Source organism: Mytilus californianus, unplaced genomic scaffold, assembly GCF_021869535.1.
Source record: "Mytilus californianus isolate M0D057914Y unplaced genomic scaffold, xbMytCali1.0.p SCAF_6, whole genome shotgun sequence".
Lineage (NCBI taxonomy): Eukaryota > Metazoa > Mollusca > Bivalvia > Mytilida > Mytilidae > Mytilus > Mytilus californianus.
Window position 1 is genome coordinate 1,154,632 of NW_026262712.1, and position 24,370 is coordinate 1,179,001.

At 33.6% G+C, this 24,370-nt stretch overlaps 1 protein-coding gene across 1 annotated transcript in view; it reads left to right on the forward strand.

The window, feature by feature from the left end:
- Positions 1 to 24,370, forward strand: part of LOC127705234 (uncharacterized) — a 210,047-nt gene that overhangs the window by 131,646 nt on the left and 54,031 nt on the right. Inside the window, exon 12 of the mRNA XM_052209559.1 lies at positions 1,816 to 5,261. Coding sequence (XP_052065519.1) covers positions 1,816 to 2,207 — 392 coding nt within the window. The 3' untranslated portion in view covers positions 2,208 to 5,261. The remainder of the gene's footprint in view (positions 1 to 1,815; positions 5,262 to 24,370) is intronic.

Consider the following 24,370-nt stretch of genomic DNA (forward strand, 5'->3'; position numbering starts at 1 on the left):
GGAACTATTTGTATACATTTTTGGGTTTATAACTAGTAACATGCATTCTCAGATCTTAGATAAGTCGAAAATAAACTGATAAAACTATGGATGAAAAAAAAAAGACCAACTGACACAATAGTACCCGAACATAGAAAACTAATGGCTGAGCAACACGAATCCTACTGAAAATTGGGAATGATCTCGGGTGCTCCCAAAGGGTAAGCAGATCCTGCTTCACATGTTGCATCCCTTGTGTTGCTCATATTAATACAAACCCGGTTATAATTCTTATACTGTAGGTCACATTCGGGAAAAGGGGATTGTAATTATGACATTAGGAATATATCTGTTATCATCTGTGAAACGGATATTATATAACGGACAACCAACTCGTGATGGGGTCCGTAAAACTTGGGAAGGAATGATTTCAACTTCACCACTTGGAACATTTGGTTTAATAGCTTCCTTGTGAGCAGCAACCCTCTATCAAAAAAATCATGATAGGAAATACAAGCCCGGGAATATCGTATCAACATTATCGACAGTTGCATCATTCTTTTAATCCATAACCAGTAAAATGCATCATTTGTTCTGTAACCAGTCACATGCATCCAGTACCTTCCATTCTTTGATCTGTAACAAGTAGGATGCATTATTTGATTTGTAACCAGTAACATGCATTTTTTTTATCTGTAACAAATAACATGCATTCTTTGATCTATAACCAATAGCATGCATTCTTTGATCTGTAACCAATAACATGCATTCTTTGATCTGTAACAAATAACATGCATTCTTTGATCTATAACCAATAACATGCATTCTTTGATCTATAACCAATAACATGCATTCTTTGATCTATAACCAATAACATGCATTCTTTGATCTATAACCAGTAACATGCATTCTTTGATCTTAAACCAATAACATGCATTCTTTGATCTGTAACAAATAACATGCATTCTTTGATCTATAACCAATAACATGCATTCTTTGATCTATAACCAATAACATGCATTCTTTGATCTATAACCAATAACATGCATTCTTTGATCTATAACAAATAACATGCATTCTTTGATCTATAACCAGTAACGTGAATTCTTTGATCTAAAACCAATAACATGCATTCTTTGATCTGTAACAAATAACATGCATTCTTTGATCTATAACCAATAACATGCATTCTTTGATCTATAACCAATAACATGCATTCTTTGATCTATAACCAATAACATGCATTCTTTGATCTATAACCAATAACATGCATTCTTTGATCTGTAACAAATAACATGCATTCTTTGATCTATAACAAATAACATGCATTCTTTGATCTATAACCAGTAACATGCATTCTTTTATTAGTAACCTGTAACATGCATCCTTTGATCTAGACTGCTGTGATTTCTTGAGCGCACATATGTTATTTGATCGTCTCTTACAGAGATTGGTTGTGTTTTTGAGCGTGCAGTGATGTTTTGGTAGTAACAATGAAGTTTTGGTCACATCAAGTTGACACTTAGACACACTTAGTACACATGTTCATTTTGATGTAAACCTAAAAACTATATTTCAAAATAATAGTGATGGCCCTGATTTTATGGTACACTGAACATAAAAATGTGATAGTGTGAAATTAGTTTGTTCTCAGGTTAAAGTTTTGATAAATGCAGTTTGGCATAAAGTTGTTGTCATGTCAAGACTAATTACGCATATTCATTGTGGGGTGAACTTTAAATTATATGCGAAATTACGATTTTGACCCTGGTTTCAAGGTTCAATGAGTAAGGCACTGTGTCTTAATGATACATACCATTGTTATTGTTATTGCAGTTATCAATGAAGAATACATGGATTTAATTCCAACAGATGAAATACTAGATAAACTGGCACAAGTTATAGGTGTAGTATCCTTCCAACTGGGTATAGAATTAGGATTACCTATAACATCAATAGATATTATACAGCATAACAATGGGCGGGATTTAGTGGCACAATGTAAAGATATATTATTTCAATGGAGAGAAGACCAGGGAGTCCGGCCAACTATACGTGTTCTGGTCCAAGCTTTGATAAATGTTGATAGAGGTGCTAAATGTTTGGAGGAAATCATTAAAACAGTTGGTGTGAAGAAATACACCCCACACGAGGAAGTTAAAGAGGAGAAGGAAGGAAAAGTTCAAACTCTCATGAAAAAACTGAATCCTTTCCAGAAGAAGAAATAGGACAGATGTTTCAGTTAGTATTTTTGTATTGTAGCCAAGTTTTTACACCATCTAGGCTGTTTGTTAATCATGGGGAACAGTTGTTATAGTGCCTGGTGTGATTTTCATGTTATTAATAGCAATTTATTTAAAAACAAAAGCAAAAAACAAACTCCAAACAAATACAACTTGGAAATATCTAAACCAAATGTTGATGGCTCTATTACATTGTAACAAGTGATTCAAAGAGTATACCCATTCAATCTTGTCTTAATATACAACCCCTTTAATATACCTGAAGTAGTTTAACTGTAGTGTTGTGTATTTTAGTATGATGGATACAATTTACACTTTTACAAGATTGAAGAAAATGTTTTATCTTTTCACAATTTTGTGCAGTAACACATACTTTTTTTTTTGTAACAAGGCAAAACATTTCCTTCAATCGAGCTATTAAAGCTTTTGAGGATGCAAAATACTACGCGCGGATCGTCTACATAAGTCTCATCCATGAGGCACGAATCAAACGGGAACCAAATCTACAGTGAGCAAAGAACGAAGTTGAAGAGCTATCCCATGTAATTAAATGTTACACTAATGCATTAATTCTATTATCTCTAATTATACACCATATGTAACTGTTGTATAATTCCATTCATTCTTGAAGATATTGATTTGATATTTGGTGTATTGTTTTCGTCTGATGATTTCGTGCAGAGTTATGGTCCTTGGATTCAGAAAATTCACTCAAATAATAAGTTTTCCGCACTTTTTTTCGTCATGCTTGAAGATATTGATTTGAAAATTGGTATATAGTTTTATCATGACAAGTTACAGATCAAGTTCGAATTGTTCTGGTCTGATGATTTTGTGCAGAGTTATGGTCCATGGACTTAAAACATTCACTAAATATTCAGTTTTCAACACTTTTTTTCGTCATGCTTGAAGATATTGACTTGATATTTGTTATATAGTTTACACCATGACAAGTTATAGATCAAATTTGAATTTTGTTCCAATGCAATGAATTTTTAACCGGTAGGGAACTATGTATTGCCATGCAATACTCACAGAATGCTTGTTATCTTCAGTTTTCTTTGTATTCAACATATTGAGCTGGTTGATCTATTTTTGATGTCTAATTATTGCTATGGGACTTTTCATTTCAAAAATAGTAGTTAGTTTTCTCTGTGCAGATGACTTTTGCATGTTCTTTTTTTACTTACATTTTGCCTAACTATATTCCTAATTAATTTCAATTTCCTGTAAATATTTGGTTCATATTTGTTAGATTTTTATTAATGCCATTTTTTTAAATCTCCTCAATTTTGTAATCTCTTACCTCAATTTGGAAATAAAACAGACATTATCTTTTTTGTTTCACGTTTTTCTATAAGGATTATGTCCACTCACTGGAAAATTTCCATTTTGGGATAATGTGGATTGCATTTTTCATGTCTATTGTCAAGACAAGTTTGATGAGATACCACAGATACAGTGAGGCCAGCTACATAAATTGATTTACATCTAGAAGGTTGACATTAGGAACAGGTTAAGAAATGAACTTATCGACAAACGAAATTATAACTATTTTACATAAATTTGTGAACTTTCCAATTTTATGTTGCACTTCCAGCATCACTAAACGATGGAGTACTGTAAATTCAGAATTTATTGCGAGGTTTCTATTAATGCAAAAAATACATCTGGTTGGGTATCGCAATGAAAAGAACTCGTATTCTGATATCCGATACATTTATCTTATGCAGATTTCCCGAAATGGCAATAATTAATCTTGCACTTTTGTTCCCTCTTCAAAAATTGCAATAATAAATGCACGCAATGCTATCTGAATTAACAGTATTTATATTTCCTAGTTTGACAATATTCCAGTACTTTCGTTTAATGACCCCTTTACTAGAGGGTCGTTCTGCCAATGAACCAATTAAAAAAAATACCAATAAGTTGAAGACATTAATCTTTTATCATTGTGAGTAGGCATAAAGATAAGAAGATGTGGTATATTTGACAATGAGACAACAATCCACCAGAGACCAAATGACATAGAAGTTAACAACCATTTTAGAATAAGTGTGTTAATGATGTCAAATGAAAATTTCCATTTAATTGAGACAACATTTTCGTTGTGAATTTCACTTCAATTTATCTTTAACAACATGTTAGGTATTATGAAAAGAGTAGTAACTTCTAATTTTTTCAGAGAACAAGCCTCAAACCTTTTAAAGTGGAGTTTTGTTGTTGTTTCTGTAGTTTTCTGTGTTGTATTTTCAGTGACTTTGTTGTTCTTTTATGCTATTGTTTTTTCTATCCTTTGTCATGAGAAACAAGGTATTTTCATACCGGGCAATCCACCATATTATGAATCCTATCTCCAATTATATTAGACAATGGGTCATGTTCTATATGTTCTATAGCTTTATGTGTAGTATTTTTATACTAACTGCCTACTTGATATCTGTATTTCCTTTAGCTCACCTGGCCCTAAGGGCCAAGTGAGCTTTTCTCATCACTTGGCGTCCGTCGTCGTCGTCCGTCGTCGTTAGCTTTTTACAAAAATCTTCTCCTCCGAAACCACTGGGCCAAATTTAACCAAACTTGGCCACAATCATCATTAGGGTATCTAGTTTAAAAAATGTGTCCGATGACCCCGCCAACCAACCAAGATGGCCGCCATGGCTAAAAATAAAACATAGGGGTAAAATGTAGATTTTGGCTTATATCTCTGAAACCAAAGAATTTAGAGTAAATCTGACAGGGTAAAACTGATTATCAGGTCAAGATCTATCTGCCCTGAAATTTTCAGACAAATCTGACAAACTGTTGTTTGGTTGCTACCCCTGAATTGGTAATTTTAATGAAATTTTGCAGTTTTTATACGACCGCAAAAATTAAAAATTTTTTGGTCGTATATTGGTATGACGTTGGCGTCGTCGTCGTCGTCGTCGTCGTCGTCGTCGTCGTCCGAAGACACATTGGTTTTCGCACTCTAACTTTAGTTTAAGTGAATGGATCTCCATGAAATTTTACCATAAGGTTCAATACCACGAAAGGAAGGTTGGGATTGATTTTGGGGGTTATGGTACCAACAGTTAAGGAATTAGGGGCCAAAAAGGGGCCAAAAATAAGCATTTTTGTAACTTCCAGACAATAACTTGTGTGTAAGTGTATGGATCTCTCTGACATTGTACCACAAGGTTCCATATCACAAAGGGAAGGCTGTAATTGATTTTGGGGGTAATTGCCTCAAAATTTTAGGAATTAGGGGCCAAAAAAGGGGCAAAAAACAAGCATTTTTCTAGTTTCATGACAATAACTTGTGTTCAAGTGTATGGATCTCTCTGAAATTGTACTGCAAGGTACCATACCACAAAGGGAAGGCTGGGATTGAGTTTGGGGGTGATGAATCATAAGGGGGTTCAAAAAATTTGGGGGGGGGGGATTTTTTTTTTTTTTTTTTAAATTTTCCATTTTAAGTTGGTTATTTCTGATTTATATTTAAAAGCAAATAATAATGATATGGTAGGAGATACACACCAAACAGGATGTGTAAATTATTATATAAGTATTGTGCAATAGCAAGAAATTTTCAATTGCACAGTATTGCACAATAGCAAGAAATCTTCAATTGCACAGTATTGCGCAATAGCAAGAAATCTTCAATTGCACAGTATTGCGCAATAGCAAGAAATATCTAATAGCACAATATTGCGCAATAGCAAGAAATTGTCAATTGTACAGTATTGCGCAATAGCAAGAAATATTCAATTGCACAGTATTGTGCAAAAGAAGATACTTCGTATAAATTGCTTATTTCTTGATCAATTTCAATGGGGTTTTATTTTTGAATTCTTGGGGTTCTTTAATATGCTGAATCTAACCGTGTATTAAGTTTTTGGATTTTTGGCCACATTGAGATCCAAAGGGTCCAAAATTTAACTTTGTTTGATTTCATCAAAAATTGAATTATTGGGGTTCTTTGATATGCCGAATCTAACCGTGTATTTAGATTCTTAATTTTTGGTTCCGTTTTCAAATTGGTCTACATTAAGGTCCAAAGGGTCCAAAATTAAACTTTTAGTTTGATTTTAACAAAAATTGAATTTTTAGGGTTCTTTGATATGCTGAATCTGAACATGTATTTAGATTTTTGATTATGGGCTCAGTTTTCAAGTTGGTCAAAATCGGGGTCCAAAATTAAACTTTGTTTGATTTCAACAAAAATTGAATATATGGGGTTCTTTGATATGCTGAATCTAACCATGTATTTAGATTTTTGATTATGGGCCCAGTTTTCAAGTTGGTCCAAATCGGGGTCCAAAATTAAACTTTGTTTGATTTCAACAAAAATTGAATATATGGGGTTCTTTGATATGCTGAATCTAACCATGTATTTAGATTTTTGATTATGGGCCCAGTTTTCAAGTTGGTCCAAATCGGGGTCCAAAATTAAACTTTGTTTGATTTCAACAAAAATTGAATATATGGGGTTCTTTGATATGCTGAATCTAACCATGTATTTAGATTTTTGATTTTTGGGCCCCGTTATCAACTTTGTCCACATTGAGGTCAAAAGGGTCCAAATTAAACTTTGTTTGATTTCATCAAAAATTGAATTCTTGGGGTTCTTTGATATGCTGAATCTAACCATGTATTTAGATTTTAGATATTGGACCATAATAGGTGAATGTCCAATTTAAAATTTTTAAGTTCTTAGACCACATTCATTCTGTGTCAGAAACCTATGCTGTGTCAAATATTTAATCACAATCCAAATTCAGAGCTGTATCAAGCTTTAATGTTGTGTCCATACTTGCCCCAACTGTTCAGGGTTCGACCTCTGCGGTCGTATCAAGCTGCGCCCTGCGGAGCATTTTATTGGTTATTATCTTGAATATTATTATAGATAGAGATAAACTGTAAACAGCAATAATGTTCGGCAAAGTAAGATCCAAAATTGTCAGTCGACCCCTTTAGGAGTTATTGCCCTTTATAGTCAATTTTTAACAATTTTTCGTAAATTTTTGTAATCTTTTACAAAAATCTTCTTCTCTGAAACTACTGAGACAAATTTAACCATACTTGGCCATAATCATTATTAGGGTATCTAGATTAAAAAATTTGTCCGATGACCACGCCTTCCAACCATCGTGGCCGACTTGGTTAAAAATAGAACATAGGGGTAAAATGCAGTTTTTGGTTTATATCTCTGAAACTAAAGCATTAAGAGCAAATCTGACAGGTGGCAAAAATGTTAAGCAGATTTAGATTTATCTGCCCTGAAATTTTCAGACGAATCCGACAACCCATTGTTGGGTTGCTGCCCCTGAGTTAGTAATTTTACAAAAATTTTGCAGTTTTTTGTTATTATCTTAGATATCATTTTAATATCTAATACTATTAATTGTGATTTTAACCTTATTTTACATGATTTCCAAAGCATCAGTAAATACAGGTGAGCGACACAGGCTCTTGAGAGCCTCTAGTTTGGATCACCTGGCCGAATGGGCTAAGTTAGCTTTATCATCATTTGACATCTGTCATACATCGTCCATCGTCGTCGACGTAACCTTTACAAAAATCTTCATCTCTGTAACTACTGGGTCAAATTTAGCCACATTTGACCACCATCATCATTGCCCTGTTATGACAATTTTTAACCGGATTTTCGAAGGAAATATCGGTTATTAAAATGGTGATGTATGGCGGGCGGCTGTCAAACAGTGTCAGCACAATAACATGAAAACGCTTTAACAATATTTTGGCGGGGGTATCATCAGTGAGCAGTAGCTCACAGTTTTACTTGTTAAGTCTCCCTAAACCATATATATTCTTACCCCCACCCCCTTTCAATTTGAGAATGTGCTTTTATCTTGTAAACGGTTGAGATCTCCACCCCTTAACCATATATATTCTTGTATGGGACAATAAAACAAATCAAATGAAATATTTGGGGAGTCCCCGGGTTCACCCCCACCCCTCTACTTTTTGAAAACTTGTAAACGGTCAAGATCCCAACCCTGAAACCATATATATTCTTGTATGTGACAACAAAACAAATCAAATGAAATAAAAGGCGAGTCCCCTGGGGTCACCTCCACCCCCTCCTGTTTGAGAACTTGGAAACGGTCGAGATCCCCACCCCTAAACCATATATATTCTTGAATGGGACATTAAAACAAATCAAATGATATATAGGGGAAGTCCATGGGGGTCACCCCCACCCCTCTTCTTTTTGATAACTTGTAACCAGTCGAGATCCCCACCCCTAAAACATATATATTCTTAAATGGGACAATAAAACAAATCAAATGAAATTGAGGGGGAGTCCCCTGGGGTCACCCCCCCCCCCCCCCCCCCCCCTTCCCGTTTTTTTGAAAACTTGTAAACGGTCAAAATCTCCAACCCAAAACCATATATATTCTTGTATGGGACAATAAAACAAATCAAATGAAATACAAGGCGAGCCCCCTGGGGTCACCCCACCCCCTCCTGATTAAGAACTTGTAAGCGGTCGAGATCCCCACCCCTTAACCATATATATTCTTGTATGGGACAATAACACAAATCAAATGAAATATAGGAGAAGTCCATGGGGGTCACCCCACCCCCTTTCTTTTTGAAAACTTGTAAACGGTCAAGGTCCACACCCTGAAACTATATATATTCTTGTATGGGACAATAAAATAAATCAAATAAAAAATAAAAGGCGAGTCCCCTGGGGTCACCCCACCCCCTCCTGTTTGAGAACTTGTAAACGGTCGAGATCCCCACCCCTAAACCATATATATTCTTGTATGCAATAAAACGAATCAAATGAAATATGGGGAAGTCCATGGGTGTCACCCCACCCCCTTCTTTTTGATAACTTGTAAACGGTCTAGATCCCCACCCCTAAACCATATATATTCTTGAATGGGACAATAAAACAAATCAAATGAAATTAAGGGGAAATCCCCTGAGGTAACCCCCACCCCCCTTCTTTTTGAAAACTTGTAAACGGTCAAGATCCCCATGCGGACACCATATATAGTCTTGTATGTGACCATAAAACAAATCAAATGAAATATAAGGCGAGTCCCCTGGAGTCACCCCCATCCCCTCCTGTTTAAGAACTTGTAAACCCCTAAACCATATACATTCTTGTACAGGACAAAAAAAACAAATCCTATGAAATAAAGGGAGAGTCCCTGGGGATCATCCCCCCCCCCCCCCCCCCCCCCCCCCCTTTTTGAGAACTTGTAAACGGTCGAGATTTCCCCCCCTTAAACCATATAAATTCCTGTTCGTAATTTCAAGAAGATATGAATGACATACAGGGTCAATCCATAGGCGTCACTAATGCACATCATAAACCAATTTGTCAAGCGACAATGGGAAGGACGAATTATTGGAGCTTTGTTTGGGAGACTTCGTAACAGCATTCTGTTACAATTATTTCTTGTTACTGATAAGTTTTATAGATTTTAAAATGACATTGTATTAATGATAAATAAAATTTGGGATTTTTTTCTTCTTTTCTTTGGTAAATTGTTTGTAGAATTTTGTGGCAAGTTTGTTTGTTATTCTGTAAAAACTAATTTTCTGAATGCTATATATATATATTTTTTTTTGATGAAGTAAACTCCTTTAAAAACTAAGCTTATATTGTCTATTAATAAACATATATTAAGATTTCTGATTTTGGGCCCAGTTTTCAAGTTGGTCCAAATTGGGGTCCAAAATTAAACTGTGTTTGATTTCAACATAAATTGAATATATATAGGGTTCTTTGAAATGCTTAATCTAAACCTGTATTTCTTTTCATTATTAATAAGATAATACCACATTGAGGTCAAAAGGGTCCTAAATTACACTTTTGATTAATTTCATCAAAAATTGAATTCTTTGGTTCTTTGATATGCTAATTCTAGCAATGTTTGAGTGTTAAATCATATCTAATTTTAGAGAACTTAGTCATCACTGGTTGTTGTTATTATATTATTGATTATAATTTGAAAAATTGCATCATATCTTATTTTAGAGAACTATTTATCCAGTTTGAGTTATATCCCTTTGCACAGAAAATATTATGGATAAAATTAACCTGTGTTTCATTTCAACATAAATTAAATATATATAGGGTTCTTTCAAATGCTGAATCTAAACCTGTATTTAACTATTAGATTTTTGGGCCCAGTTTTCAAGTTGGTCCAAATCAGGATCCAAAATTAAACTTTGTTTGATTGAACAAAAACATTATTTATGGGGTTCTTTGAAATGCTAAATCTAACCATGTATTGAGAGATTTTGGACTGTGGGCTCCTTTATCAAATTGGTCCACATTGAGGTCCAAGGTGTCTTAAATTAGACTTTTGTCTGATTTCATCAAAAATTGAATTCTTGGGGTTCTTTGATATGCTGATTCTAATATGTACTTAGATTTTTGATATTGGACCATAATAGGTATTTAAATGTCCAATTTCAAGTATTTCAGTTCTCAAACCACATTCATTTTGTGTCACAAACCTATGCTGTGTCAAATATTCAATCACAATCCAAATTCAGAGCTGTTTTAAGCTTAAGTGTAATGTCCATACTTGCTCAACTGTTCAGGGTTCGACCTCTGCAGGAAAATCCGGTTTGCTGTCACTCTGACAGCCTCTTGTTACCAATTTTTTTGCGTTTTGCCTTATGTGATAAAAAAATCATAATAGATACTTTAAAATTCAAAAATGATCAGCAAGACAAAATCTACTAACAAGCCAAATTTTGCCGATAAAGTTAGTGGACTTTCACTCTTTATAGAATTTCTTTAAACCCTCTTTTGTGTTTTGAGCAAAAACTAAAAGAGACAGAGAGAGAAACTGAACAGACTAAATGGTCAGCAATACAAGATCAACAAAATAGAGATTTTTTACATGATTTCCATTCTCGTTTACAATGTTGAAGAGTGTCCTTTGTTGAATATACACATAGAGTCATAGACCAAGGTGATCGACACAGGCTTCTTAAACCCTCTAGTTTTACCAAGAAACCTCAGTTGTCTGAGAATAACATTTTTTCTTGCAGTATCATACAAAAAATAAGTATAGGAATAGTGTATATATTATATTTGTTTACTGTAGTGATGTTCTATATTGTGTCATTACATCTATCTGACAAAGTGTATCATATATTGTATTTGTTTACTGCAGTAATATTGCATATTGTGTCATTACATCTATCTGACAAATTGTGTATATATTGTATTTGTTTACTGTAGTAATGTTGTAGATTGTGTCATTACATCTATCTGACAAATTGTATCATATATTGTATTTGTTTACTGCAGTAATATTGCATATTGTGTCATTACATCTATCTGACAAATTGTGTATATATTGTATTTGTTTACTGTAGTAATGTTGTAGATTGTGTCATTACATCTATCTGACAAATAAGTATAGGAATTGTGTATATATTGTATTTGTTTACTGCAGTGATGTTGTAGATTGTGTCATTACATCTATCTGACAAATAAGTATAGGAATTGTGTATATATTGTATTTGTTTACTGTAGTGATGTTGTAGATTGTGTCATTACATCTATCTGACAAATAAGTATAGGAATTGTGTATATATTTTATTTGTTTACTGTAGTAATGTTGTAGATTGTGTCATTACATCTATCTGACAAATTGTGTCATATAAATGATAACATTGTGTTCCAATGTAGCTGTTTGTACACTTATTTTCCACTATTGTTGTAGATCGTGTCATTATTACACATGTTTGACAAATTCCATCATGTAAATAAAAGCATGTTGAATTGTTTCTATCTTGTTTGTTCACATATTTTGTACTATTGATGTAGATTGTGTCATTGTTACATATGTTTGACGACTTGTGTCTTGTAAATAAAAGCTTTTTGTTCCACCGAAACATGACTGATTTTTTTTTACATTTTACGTTTTGGTAAATGACATGAATCAATAAAATGAAAGAAACGATAAAATGTTGCAATAAAAATCTATAACTTGAAGAAAACCAAGTCGAAAAAGAATAAAAAATCTACGACAAAAGTCTATATAACATTAAGCAAAATTGGAAAAGAAAAGAGCAACACAATCACAAAAAAATAAACAAAACGGCAATGCTCGGAGGTGCTCAGGAAATAGTTCCTTCTCAACTATTGTCAATTATTATAAGACACTGATTAATAACTAGAATTAAGAGCAAATTATCAAATTTTCAAAAGTTATTGTAGAACTTAGGAACTTGGATATACATAAAACAAAATGATGCAACAGTCACCAAATTTAACAATATTTTGATAATATCAACTGGAGAAAAGAACCAATTGAAGTTTTTTTGTCATGGGGAAGAAAAAGTCAAACTTATAAGTCAAATACAAAATGACAACGCCATGGCAAAAATAAACAAAAGAACAGCAATCTACAAAAGAAAACAAAATAAAGATTGAGCAACACAAACTTTCTTCTCTTAACACACAAGGCCGAACGGAGCCAAACATGTCCATCATTCTTTAGGTGTGTACTTAAAAACATATATTTCTGATTAGAACTTCTGATAAAGATAGAAGGCTTGTCAGGGTCTAATATCTTGGTTTTATTATATGCAGAAAGTCTGCCGATATTAGAAGTAAAGACGGATAAAATGCATATAATGATCATTTGATCGGCTAATTAGCAAATAAGGTTACACAACATGGACCAACGCAGATAGATTGTTTTCAGCATTAAAAACTGAAATATAGCCAAACAGACAGCAAATCAGATTAGCAACAACAAAAACACTTCAAGTTAGTAGGGAGCAAGGAACAAATTAGCTGCAGGGCAGCACTTGTTGGAATTTGCATGCATTACAATTTACAAATCAATTCGTGTCCCTAACAGACACTAGCAATGTATACAATTTTTAAACTGACCAAAGGAGGCCATGACCTGAACTTCATTTAAATGTGATTTCTATACTCGGGCTTCTTCAGACCCGAATGATTTCCCATTGTCAAAAATATTTCAAGGTCTATTTCAAATGTATACTGGCTTCTGGTGTACTAAGTTATATGCCTGGTATCTTTGATAAGTTTTTTATGTTTTTTTGTAAAGAAAATTGAAGTACGTCTCTAACTCAATGTTACTTAATTTGTATATGTGTAATAATATACAGCCCTACTTCCAACATAATTCTGGTTTATGTTAAGGACGTCCTTCTTGTACGTTTATGGGTAGATACTTAAAATTTGCTGAAATATGTCAAAACTGCAGTTTTGAGCCATCATCAGTATTCATGTACGTGACTTGATGTTTGAAAATATATCAACATGGTTACAATATTATTATTATTATCATTGATATGGTCATAATTATAGTAAAATTGAGAATGGAAATGGGGAATGTGTCAAAGACAACAACCCGACCAAAGAGCATAAAACAGTCCAAGGCGATTAATGGGTCTTCAACACAGCGAGAAAAGCTCGCACCCGTTTATAAAACTTTGAATTTATCGTAATATTAACGATTTTCTAGCCAAAAGTTGAACTTAGTACCTAAGCTGTTTTTGGTAAATAATTCGGAATTTTTTATCTTAAATGCTCTTGAACTTCGTACTTTATTTGGCCTTTTGAACTTTTTTGATTCGAGTGTCACTGATGAGTCTTTTGTAGACGAAACGTACGTCTGGCGTACAAAATTTGAATCCTGGTATCTATGACGAGCTTATTTATATGATACTGCGAATTTTTATTTTTTATTAGATTAAAGAGATTTTAGAAATGACTTAGTATTGAACATTTTTAACCGGATTTTCGAAGGAAATATCAGTTATTAAAATGGGGATGTACGGCGGGCGGCTGGTCGGGCTGACGGGCGGCTGCCAAACAGTGTCAGCACAATAACATGAAAACGCTTTAACAATTTTTTTTTCAAATTTAAATATGTTGTTTCCTGGGACTTAATGAAGGTCTAGTTCAATTTTCAAGATTTTAGTATTTCTCCTTTTTGAGTTATCGCCATTTTTAATATCCAAAAGTGGAATTTTTAAATATTGAAAATTGTCTTATCTCACAATAAAAATTGAAGTGACAGATTTATTTGAAAATTATTTATTTCCTAAGTGGTAATGATTATAAGCTATATCATTAGACATTTTGAAGATTATTACATTATTAATTAGTATATATGTAATGTTAGAGTACTATGTTAAACCATAGTTCTGTTCTGAGACTACTATAACACAGAGATTGGTCACTTCCCGTACTGACCAGTCAAATAGTAATTAATTGTAAGTCTTCGATCACGTGACTCGGCACGTGACTCGCAATGATTGAACAGAAAGATTCGACCGCCATTTTTGACAGCGAAAGGGAAAATAATAATTAACAAATATGGATTTATAAAGAGTGTTATGTTCCGGTAAGTGTGAATATAAGATTTGACATGTTCATAAATGTTGGTTTATAAGCACTTTAAATAAAATAAGTGCAGTTAAAGACTTGAATTTACCGACCAAACCGGAAAGTAACCTCGAGGTATTACTAGTCCGTGGGACAGGGTCAATGAGCAACTCACCCATAACTTACATTCAGATGAACAATCTGTTTTCCGGATAATGTATGTGCAAGCCTTAGTAATTAACCGATGTAATGATGTAAAATTTGTAATTATATGAAATTCCAATTTTTCTGTATCAGTAAGTTCCCGCTGCAGAACTGAGAAACACACGAGATAATTTGCACACACACAACATGAGGTCTGATAGGTGAATTTGTATTGTTAGTGAAAGAAATTTAGATTTATATTTGGTTCCCTTGATAATATATATGCAGTCTATACATGCTAGTATAATAATATTATGCAATGAAAATGTGTCACCATGTGAAATACCAGTACATCATGAGTTCCTAAATAGACGTATTATTTTTGAATAATTGACCCAAACATGATGTAAAAAGTACATGCACCTTTGGTCGTTTAACTATTTTGATCCATATTGACATGATTGGTCAATTACTGCTGAGTCTCAAGTCTCAGATTACTGTCTTAAAAATTAATGAATTGCCTATGCTATAAACTTGACAAAGATTATTTCTTTTTATTTATAATATATTCTTTATTGTAGGAATACCCCCAGAAAGAAATCACGCATTAGAAGAAGGGAGAAGTACTACAGGAGAAGACTTTTTTTAGTATTTTTTTTAATTTCATTGAATTTGTCATGTTTGTCTTACATGGAGAAATAAATATTTAAGTCTTTGAATATACATTTTTATTATTATATACATTAAAACTAAGACAGGAATGCAGAAATTCACTAACACGCTCAGTTTGGATAACAGTTCAATGAAAGAAAAAAAACAAGTAACCACACATCTTTATATATTAAAGGAATAGCCACTTGAAGCAAACTTTAAGGAGATTTTTATATATTTTTGCTAATGATCATCAGACAACTCCTTTAGTCCAAATGAAGTTCAATGAAGTGGATGTAAGTTATTGGAATGCACCGTAATTACCTTCAACAATGAGAAAACCTATACCGTGCAGTCAGCTTCAAAAGTCCCTGACATGGAAAATATATAACAATTCACTAGAGAAAACGAAGTGTCTACAATAACAAAGCAATTTACGAAAATTCAAATATGACGGACATGAACCAACAGCAACCACTGAATTACAGGCTCCTGACTTGAGAGGGGCACATAAAGAATGTGACAATGTTAAATATTTTTAGGCGCTCATCACCACCACTAGCATGGGACATTGGTGTAACGACATAACATAAAAACAAACTTTAAACATAATTTGAAAATAGTTCATTTCGGTTTAATCAGGCTGACTGTACATGAAATATTTGCCATTGACAAGCAGTTGTGAATCGAATTGAATTTACAGAAAGGTGACATCAATATATGCTATCATATTTAATATTCTTGTTTAGATCTGACATTGCTACGTATTTATACATTCCGCATTATTTTTGGCTTCTCAGAATTTTCACATGGTAAACTGTCAGCAGTTACCCAACAAAAAAATGTTATAGGGAACCTATTTACAAAGCATCATGCCGACAACAATTAACATGGTTTGTCACCAAACATTGAACAAGCACATTTATATTTGCTGTGGCTAAAAAAACTAAAGCAAATCACAACTCTTTTCATCTGAGTTGCTCAATTATTAGGGTTACAAAAAGCATAGCGATATAACTAAAACATACGACACTTAAACAATAGACAATATTCAAATTTTCAAAAACTTTACGGCTCTGTATTGAGCACAACATTTCTTGTCTGGGATTTTGAAAGCGGGCACATATTTCTGGTGTTGAAAAAATGTCATCGTAATTTACACTAATGTGGTTCTATTTATGTTAACATAGAGATAATTTGATTATTCAGTCACGTAATTTTGACGCTTCTTCGTTCTGATTTACATGTACTTGCGGTTGATGCTTCTTTTGGAGTTTTTGTAGTTTTTGCAGTCTTTGCAGCAGGGACGTATAGTCATCCTCAGATTCAATATCTGATACAGTATATTCACCACGTAAAAGATCAAGATTGAGATCACTATCATCCCAAGATAAAAAATCAATGTTACTGGACATTGTGAATTGAAAAATGAAAATGCCGGCGATATTTTGGGAACATATATATAATTTGTAGGGCTTATGTTTGCTTTATGTATCCATTGCAGTTATAACCTCTTTGCTGATCTGTTACGTAAGGAAATTACTCATTTGCCTTTAATGATTTTTTTTTCTCTCTTCTGTGATCGCCGCTTATTACATTGTTTGCAAAAACTTGACCTAATTCAGACGGAAATTTAAAAAAAGGGGGGGGGGGGGGGGGGGTTTGAAACTTGTTTGAAAAAAAAAAAACTTCGTTGGATAATCTGAATGAGGGTCTGGATGGGGGTTCTTTATTTCCTATAATTTCTATGCCATTTTTCTCTATTCTTTAAATCTTAATAACTTATTATTTTCTGTTCTCTATTCTTTATTTGTCGGTCCATTTTTTCTCCATCCACACCCTCCTGAATCCTACCACAAGTGCACCGACGATATTTGAAAAGGTTTACTACAATAAGCATGTATATTGGGCACTCAGCAGTGAAATACCTTACAAGTATAGAATAAAAGTTTACTGCAATAAACGGAGCCTCGTGTACCTTGGGCACCCAGCTGTGAAACAAAATTCATCTCCCATGCTTTTGAGACTACCTGTCTTTACAGGTAAAATATTTGTATATTAGATACAATTAACGGACGTGTAGCAAAACAATGTAACTGTAAGATTGATAAGATTAATCACATTACCATTTTCAAGAGTGGCCGCATAATAACAAACTATTAACAAATTATTAATGATTAAAAACAAAAATTTAAATATGAATAGAGATAACTGCATATACTGTTATAGTATTCTCAGTGATAGGTGATATATGTCGTCTGCTACGGTCGAATACGAAACTACGTTAAAATAACGTAGCTAACTACCGGAGACTCAGATAATCCGATAAATCTATAGTGACCAATCTCTGTGTTATAGTAGTCTCAGTTCTGTTCAATTAGATCTGGGAAATATTTTAGCATATGACAATGATTTATTTTCATTATTAATTAGATCTTGGAAATATTTTATCATATGATAATCATTGGAGTGACAGATTTATTTGAAAATTTTCTGTTTTCTGAAAAAAAGATCTGTAGGACTGTATATATAAAGTTTGAAACTTACTAGTAGGACTGTATAAATGAAGTTTGAAATTTACTGTTCATTATTAAAAAAATTGTAGATAATTAAGTGTCCCTAAATTATATATATTCTTACCTCTACCCCCCTTCAATTTGAGAATGTGCTTTTATCTTGTAAATAGTCGAGATCCCCACCCCTAAACCATATATTCTTGTATGGGGCAATAAAACAAATCACATGAAATATTGGGATAGCCCTCGGGTTCACACCTACCCTCCTTTTTTTTGAAAACTTGTAAATGTGCAAGCTCCCTACCCTGAAACCATATATATTCTTGTATGTTACAATAAAACAAATCAAATGAAATAAATGGTGAGTCCCCTGGGGTCACCCCCACCCCGTCCTGTTTGAGAACTTGTAAAAAGTCGAGATCCCCACCCCTAAACCATATATATTCTTGTATGGGACAATAAAACAAATCAAATAAAATATAGGGAAGTCCATTGGGGTAACCCCCATCCCCTTGTTTGAGAAATTGGAAACGGTTGAGATCCCCACCCCTAAACTATATATATTCTTGTATGGGACAATAAAACAAATCAAATGAAATTTAGGGGAAGTCCACGAGGGTAAACCCCTACCCCTTCTTTTTAAAAACTTGTAAACGGTTGAGATCCCCACCCCTAAACCATATATAATCTTTTATGGGACAATAAAACAAATCAAATGAAAATTAGGGGAAGTCCCCTGGGGTAATCCCCACGCCCTTTTTTTGAAAACTTGTAAACAGTCAAGATCCCCACCCTGAAACCATTTTTCTTCTTGTATATTACAATAAAACAAATCAAATGAAATAAAAGTCGAGTCCCCTGGGGTCTTTTTTGTGATTGGTTTATTTTCCTTTGAACAGAAATTGTTAATTATATACATAAAGTTTGTAAGCCTTTTTAGATAAATTCACCTGTTTATATGTCCTGTAATCAGTTTACTAAACATATGGTTAATGTCTTATCTTGAGTGACAGATTTATTTGAAAATTTTCTGTTTTCTAAGTGTTGATGATTAAAAGCTATATAGTAATAAATATAGTTAGAAATTTACTGTTCATTATTAGACATTTTGAAGATAACTACAGATAAGTTTTATAGATTTTTAAAAGAGATTGTATTAATGATAAATAAAATTTTAGATTTTTTTTTCTTTACTTTGGTTAATTGTAAATTGTATGTTATTCTGTAAAAACTAATTTTCTGAATGCTATATATATATTTTTTATTAGGTGAACTCCCTTCAAAACTAAGCTTATATTGTCTATTAATAAACATATATATTTAGATTTCTAATTTTGGGCCCAGTTTTCAAGTTGGTCCAAATCAGGGTCCAAAATTAAACTGTGTTTGATTTCAACATAAATTGAATAAATATAGGGTTCTTTGAAATGCTGAATCTAAACCTGTATTTATTTTCATTATTAGTTAGATAATACCACATCCAGGTACTAAGGGTCCTAAATTAAACTTTTGATTAATCAGCAATTGAATTCTTGTGTTCTTTGATATGCTGATTTTAACAATGTTTGAGTGTTAAATCATATCTAATTTAAGAGACCTTAGTCATCACTGGTTGTTGTTATTATATTATAGATTATAATTTGAAAAATTACCTCATTTCTTATTTTATAGAACTTAGTCATCACTTTAATCATTATAATCATATCTATTTATCAAGTTTGAATTATTTCCTTTTGCACAGAAAATATATGGATAAAATTAAATTGTGTTTCATTTCAACTTAAATTAAATATATATAGGGTTCTTTCAAATGCTGAATCTAAACCTGTATTTAAATATTAGATTTTTGGGCACAGTTTTCAAGTTGGTCCAAATCAGGGTCCAAAATTAAACTTTGTTTGATTCACAAAAATTGAATTTATGTGGTTCCTTGAAATGCTGAATCTCACAATGTATTGAGAGATTTTGGATTGTGAGCTCCTTTATCAAATTGGTCCACATTGTGGTCCAAAGGGTCATTTCGTTAAAAAATGAATTTTTGGAGTTCTTTCATATGCTGATTCTGACAATGTACTTAGATTTTGGATATTGGACCATAATAGGTAAATGTCCATTTTCAAATATTTCAGTTCTTTGACCACATTCATTGTGTGTCACAAACCTATGCTGTGTCAAATATTCAACCACAATCCAAATTCAGAGCAGTTTTAAACTTGAATGAAGTGTCCATACTTGCTCGACTGTTCAGGGTTTGACCTCTGCAGGAAAATCCGGTTTGCTGTCACTTTGACAGCTTCTTGTTTTTAATAGATTGGTTCTATCTCTTTCGTTTGAAGTTAATACTAACACACTATAATTCTACTTTTTATGCCCCCGCCGAAGCGGAGGGGGCATTAAGTTTTACCCTTGTCCGTCCGTACGTACGCACGTCCGTCCGTACGTCCCAAAATTGGTTTCCGTTCTCTAACTTAAGTTTGCCTCAACAAAATGTTATCAAACTTATACGCAATGTTTATTACCACAAAACACAGATCAAGATTGAATTTTGGTGGCGTCACTTTAACCATTCTAGAGTTATGCCCCTTTATAAATGGAAAAATTGCAAAGCACAATACACAGATCAAGTTTGAATTTCGGTGGCGTCACTTTTACTGTTTTAGAGTTATGCCCCTTTACAAAAATATCAATGTTATTATTCAAGTAATTTCTAAAATTGGAGTTATCTTCCTTTGTCCATGATTATAGTTAAATCAACTACAATCAATGCTTAATTCAATGCAATGTTTAATTTAGCCTTATACTGATAAAACACAGATCAAGTTGAAATTGGGTAGTGTCACTTTAACCATTATTGAGTTATGCCCCTTTATAAATCGAAATATTGCAAAATTTTTAGTTTCCATTCTGTAACTTTAGTTTGCTCCAACCAAACATTATGAAACCTATACACAATACTCATTACCACAAAACTAAGATTAAGTACAAATATTGTTTCCGTTCTCTAACTTTAGTTTGCCTCAACCAAATGTTATGAAACTTATACACAATGATTATTACTACATAATAAAGATTAAGTACGAAATTCGGTGGCGTTACTTTTACCATTCTTGAGTTATGTCCCTTTATAAACATAAAAATTGCTGAATTTTTCGTTTCCGTTCTCTAACTTTAGTTCGTCTCAACCAAATTTTATAAAACTTATACACAACCGTTCTAGAGTTATGCGTGTTTACAAATAGAAAAAATGCGGATTTTTTCGTTTCTGTTCTCTACTTAAGTTAGCCTCAACCAAATGTTAAGAGACTTACACACAATGCTTATTACCACAAAACTCAGATCAAGTTCAAATTTGGGTAGCGTCACTTTTACCGTTCTTCAGTTATGTCCCTTTATAACTATATGATATGCAAGCGGGGGCATCATCTGTGTCCACATGTGGACACAATCCACATTTATTTATCTTCAATTGAGAAGTATAAACCAATTATTAAATGAAAGACTATATTTTTCTGGTTTCTTAATGTTAACAAAATACCAACAGAGACTGCTTGGAATTTTTTTGTCCTGGCTTGCATTTTGTTATATGTTAACTATTTTATAAAAGATTTACAGTCTTCCTCTGGTGACAAATATTGACTGTTTGGAGACATTTACAAATCATTTTCATCTGATAATCATACATAGAACATTTTTTACAAAAGCAAATTAAGCATTAATAAATATTAAAACAAACATTGGTCCAAGTAAACTTGATGCACCTTTCATTTCATATATGCTCTATGTACTTTATTAATGCCTGACATACTTCTCGGGTATCGTTTTGACAAATTTAGGGCATGCATGTTTCCTGGTTGTAAGATTACTAGATTATTATGTTGATTTTGATATATCGTATTCTTATGACATTATGATCCTTACACTAACAAGATCGTGAACATTTTACATTACTTGTCTAGATTTGTTTTGTTTAAATTATCATAGAGCATATATGATATCAAACATTTTTTTCAATTCCAAAAGTTTGTCGTCCGAAACAGACCTACATGTATAAGACCCGGGATCACAGTTATCGTCTCCATCATGTCCATATCCCCTTCATAATGTGGATAATGTATTACTCAAGTAACTACGTGTATAAGACCCGGGACCACAGTTATCGTCTCCATATAGTCCCTACATAATGTGGACAGTGCATTACTCAAGTTACTACATGTATAGGACCCGGGACCAGTTATCGTCTCCATATAGTCCCTACATAATGTGGACAGTGTATTACTCAATTTACTACAGGTATCAGACCCGGGACCACAGTTATCGTCTCCATATAGTCCCTACATAATGTGGACAGTGCATTACTCAAGTTACTACATGTATAGGACCCTGGACCACAGTTATCGTCTCCATATAGTCCCTACATAATGTGGACAGTGTATTACTCAATTTACTACAGGTATCAGACCCAGGACCACAGTTATCGTCTCCATATAGTCCTTACATAATGTGGGCCGTGTATTACTCAAGATACTACAGGTATCAGACCCAGGACCACAGTTATCGTCTCCATATAGTCCTTACATAATATGGACAGTGTATTACTCAAAATACTACAGGTATAGGACCTCGGACCACAGTTATCGTCTCCATATAGTCCTTACATAATGTGGACAGTGTATTACTTAAAATACTACAGGTATAGGACCCGGCACCACAGTTATCATGTCCATATAGTTCATTCTTAATGTGGACAGTGTATTACTCAAGTTACTACGGGTATAGGACCTGGGACCACAGTTATCATTCACATATAGTCCCTACATAATGTGGACAGTGTATTACTTAAAATACTACGGGTATAGGACCCGGCACCACAGTTATCATCTCCATATAGTTCATTCTTAATGTGGACAGTGTATTACTCAAGTTACTACGGGTATAGGACCTGGGACCACAGTTATCATTCCCATATAGTCCCTACATAATGTGGACAGTGTATTACTTAAAATACTACGGGTATAGGACCCGGCACCACAGTTATCATCTCCATATAGTTCATTCTTAATGTGGACAGTGTATTACTCAAGTTACTACAGGTATAGGAACTGGGACCACAGTCATTATCTCCATATAGTCCCTACATAATGTGGACAGTGTATTACTCAAGTTACTACAGGTATTAGACCCGGGACCATAGTTATCATTTCTATATAGTCCTTACATGTGGATAGTGTATTACTCAAGATACTACGGGTATAGGACCTGGGACCACAGTTATCATCTCCATATAGTTCCTACATAATGTGGACAGTGTATTACTCAAGATACTACGGGTTTAGGACCTGGGACTACAGTTATCATTTCCATATAGTCCCTACATAATGTGGACTGTGTATTATTCAAGTAATTACAGGTATAGGAACTGGGACCACAGTTAACATCTCCATATAGTCCATACATAATGTGGACAGTATATTACTCAAGCTGTAATATTTTTCATACAACTTCCAAATTTCTTTCCTCTTGTCTTCTTGTATTCAGTAATCGACTACATATAGTCCTAACATTATGTGGACAGTGTATTACTCAATTAACAACAGGTATAGGACCCGGGACCACAGTTATTGTCTCCATATAGTCCTTACATAATGTGGACAATGTATTACTCAATTTACTACAGGTATAGGACCCGGGACCACAGTTATCGTCTCCATATAGTCCTTACATAATGTGGACAATGTATTACTCAATTTACTACAGGTATAGGACCTGGGACCACAGTTATCGTCTCCATATAGTCCCTACATAATGTGGACTGTGTATTACTCAATTTACTACAGGTATAGGACCCCGGACCACAGTTATCGTCTCCATATAGTCCCTATATAATGTGGACAGTGTATTAATCAAGTTACTACGGGTATTGGACCTGGGACCACAGTTATCGTCTCCATATAGTCCTTACATAATGTGGACAGTGTATTACTCAAGATACTGCAGGTATAGGACCCGGGACCACAGTTATCGTGCCCATAAAGTCCCTACATAATGTGGACAGTGTATTACTCAAGTTAGTACAGGTATAGGATCTGGGACCACAGTTCTCGTCTCCATATAGTCCATACATAATGTGGACATTGTATTAATCAAGGTACTACAGGTATAGGACCCGGGACCACAGTTATCGTCTCCGTATAGTCCCTACATAATAAGGACAGTGTATTATTAATTTACTACAGGTTAAGACCAGTGTTATGAACATTTGGTGCTGTTTGGAAGTTTCTTCTACATTTTGTGATGATTTGTTAATCCTTTCCAATCACTATAAAGTGTTTCAATACATATTTAGACGCAACACATAAATAGTAATTGGATAGGTACTGCCAATGCATGAGAGATTCAGAAACAAAAGGTTTAGATAAAACTAGGAGTTGAATATGATTGCCAATATCATAGATAACTATCCATAGTGGCATAGACCATAA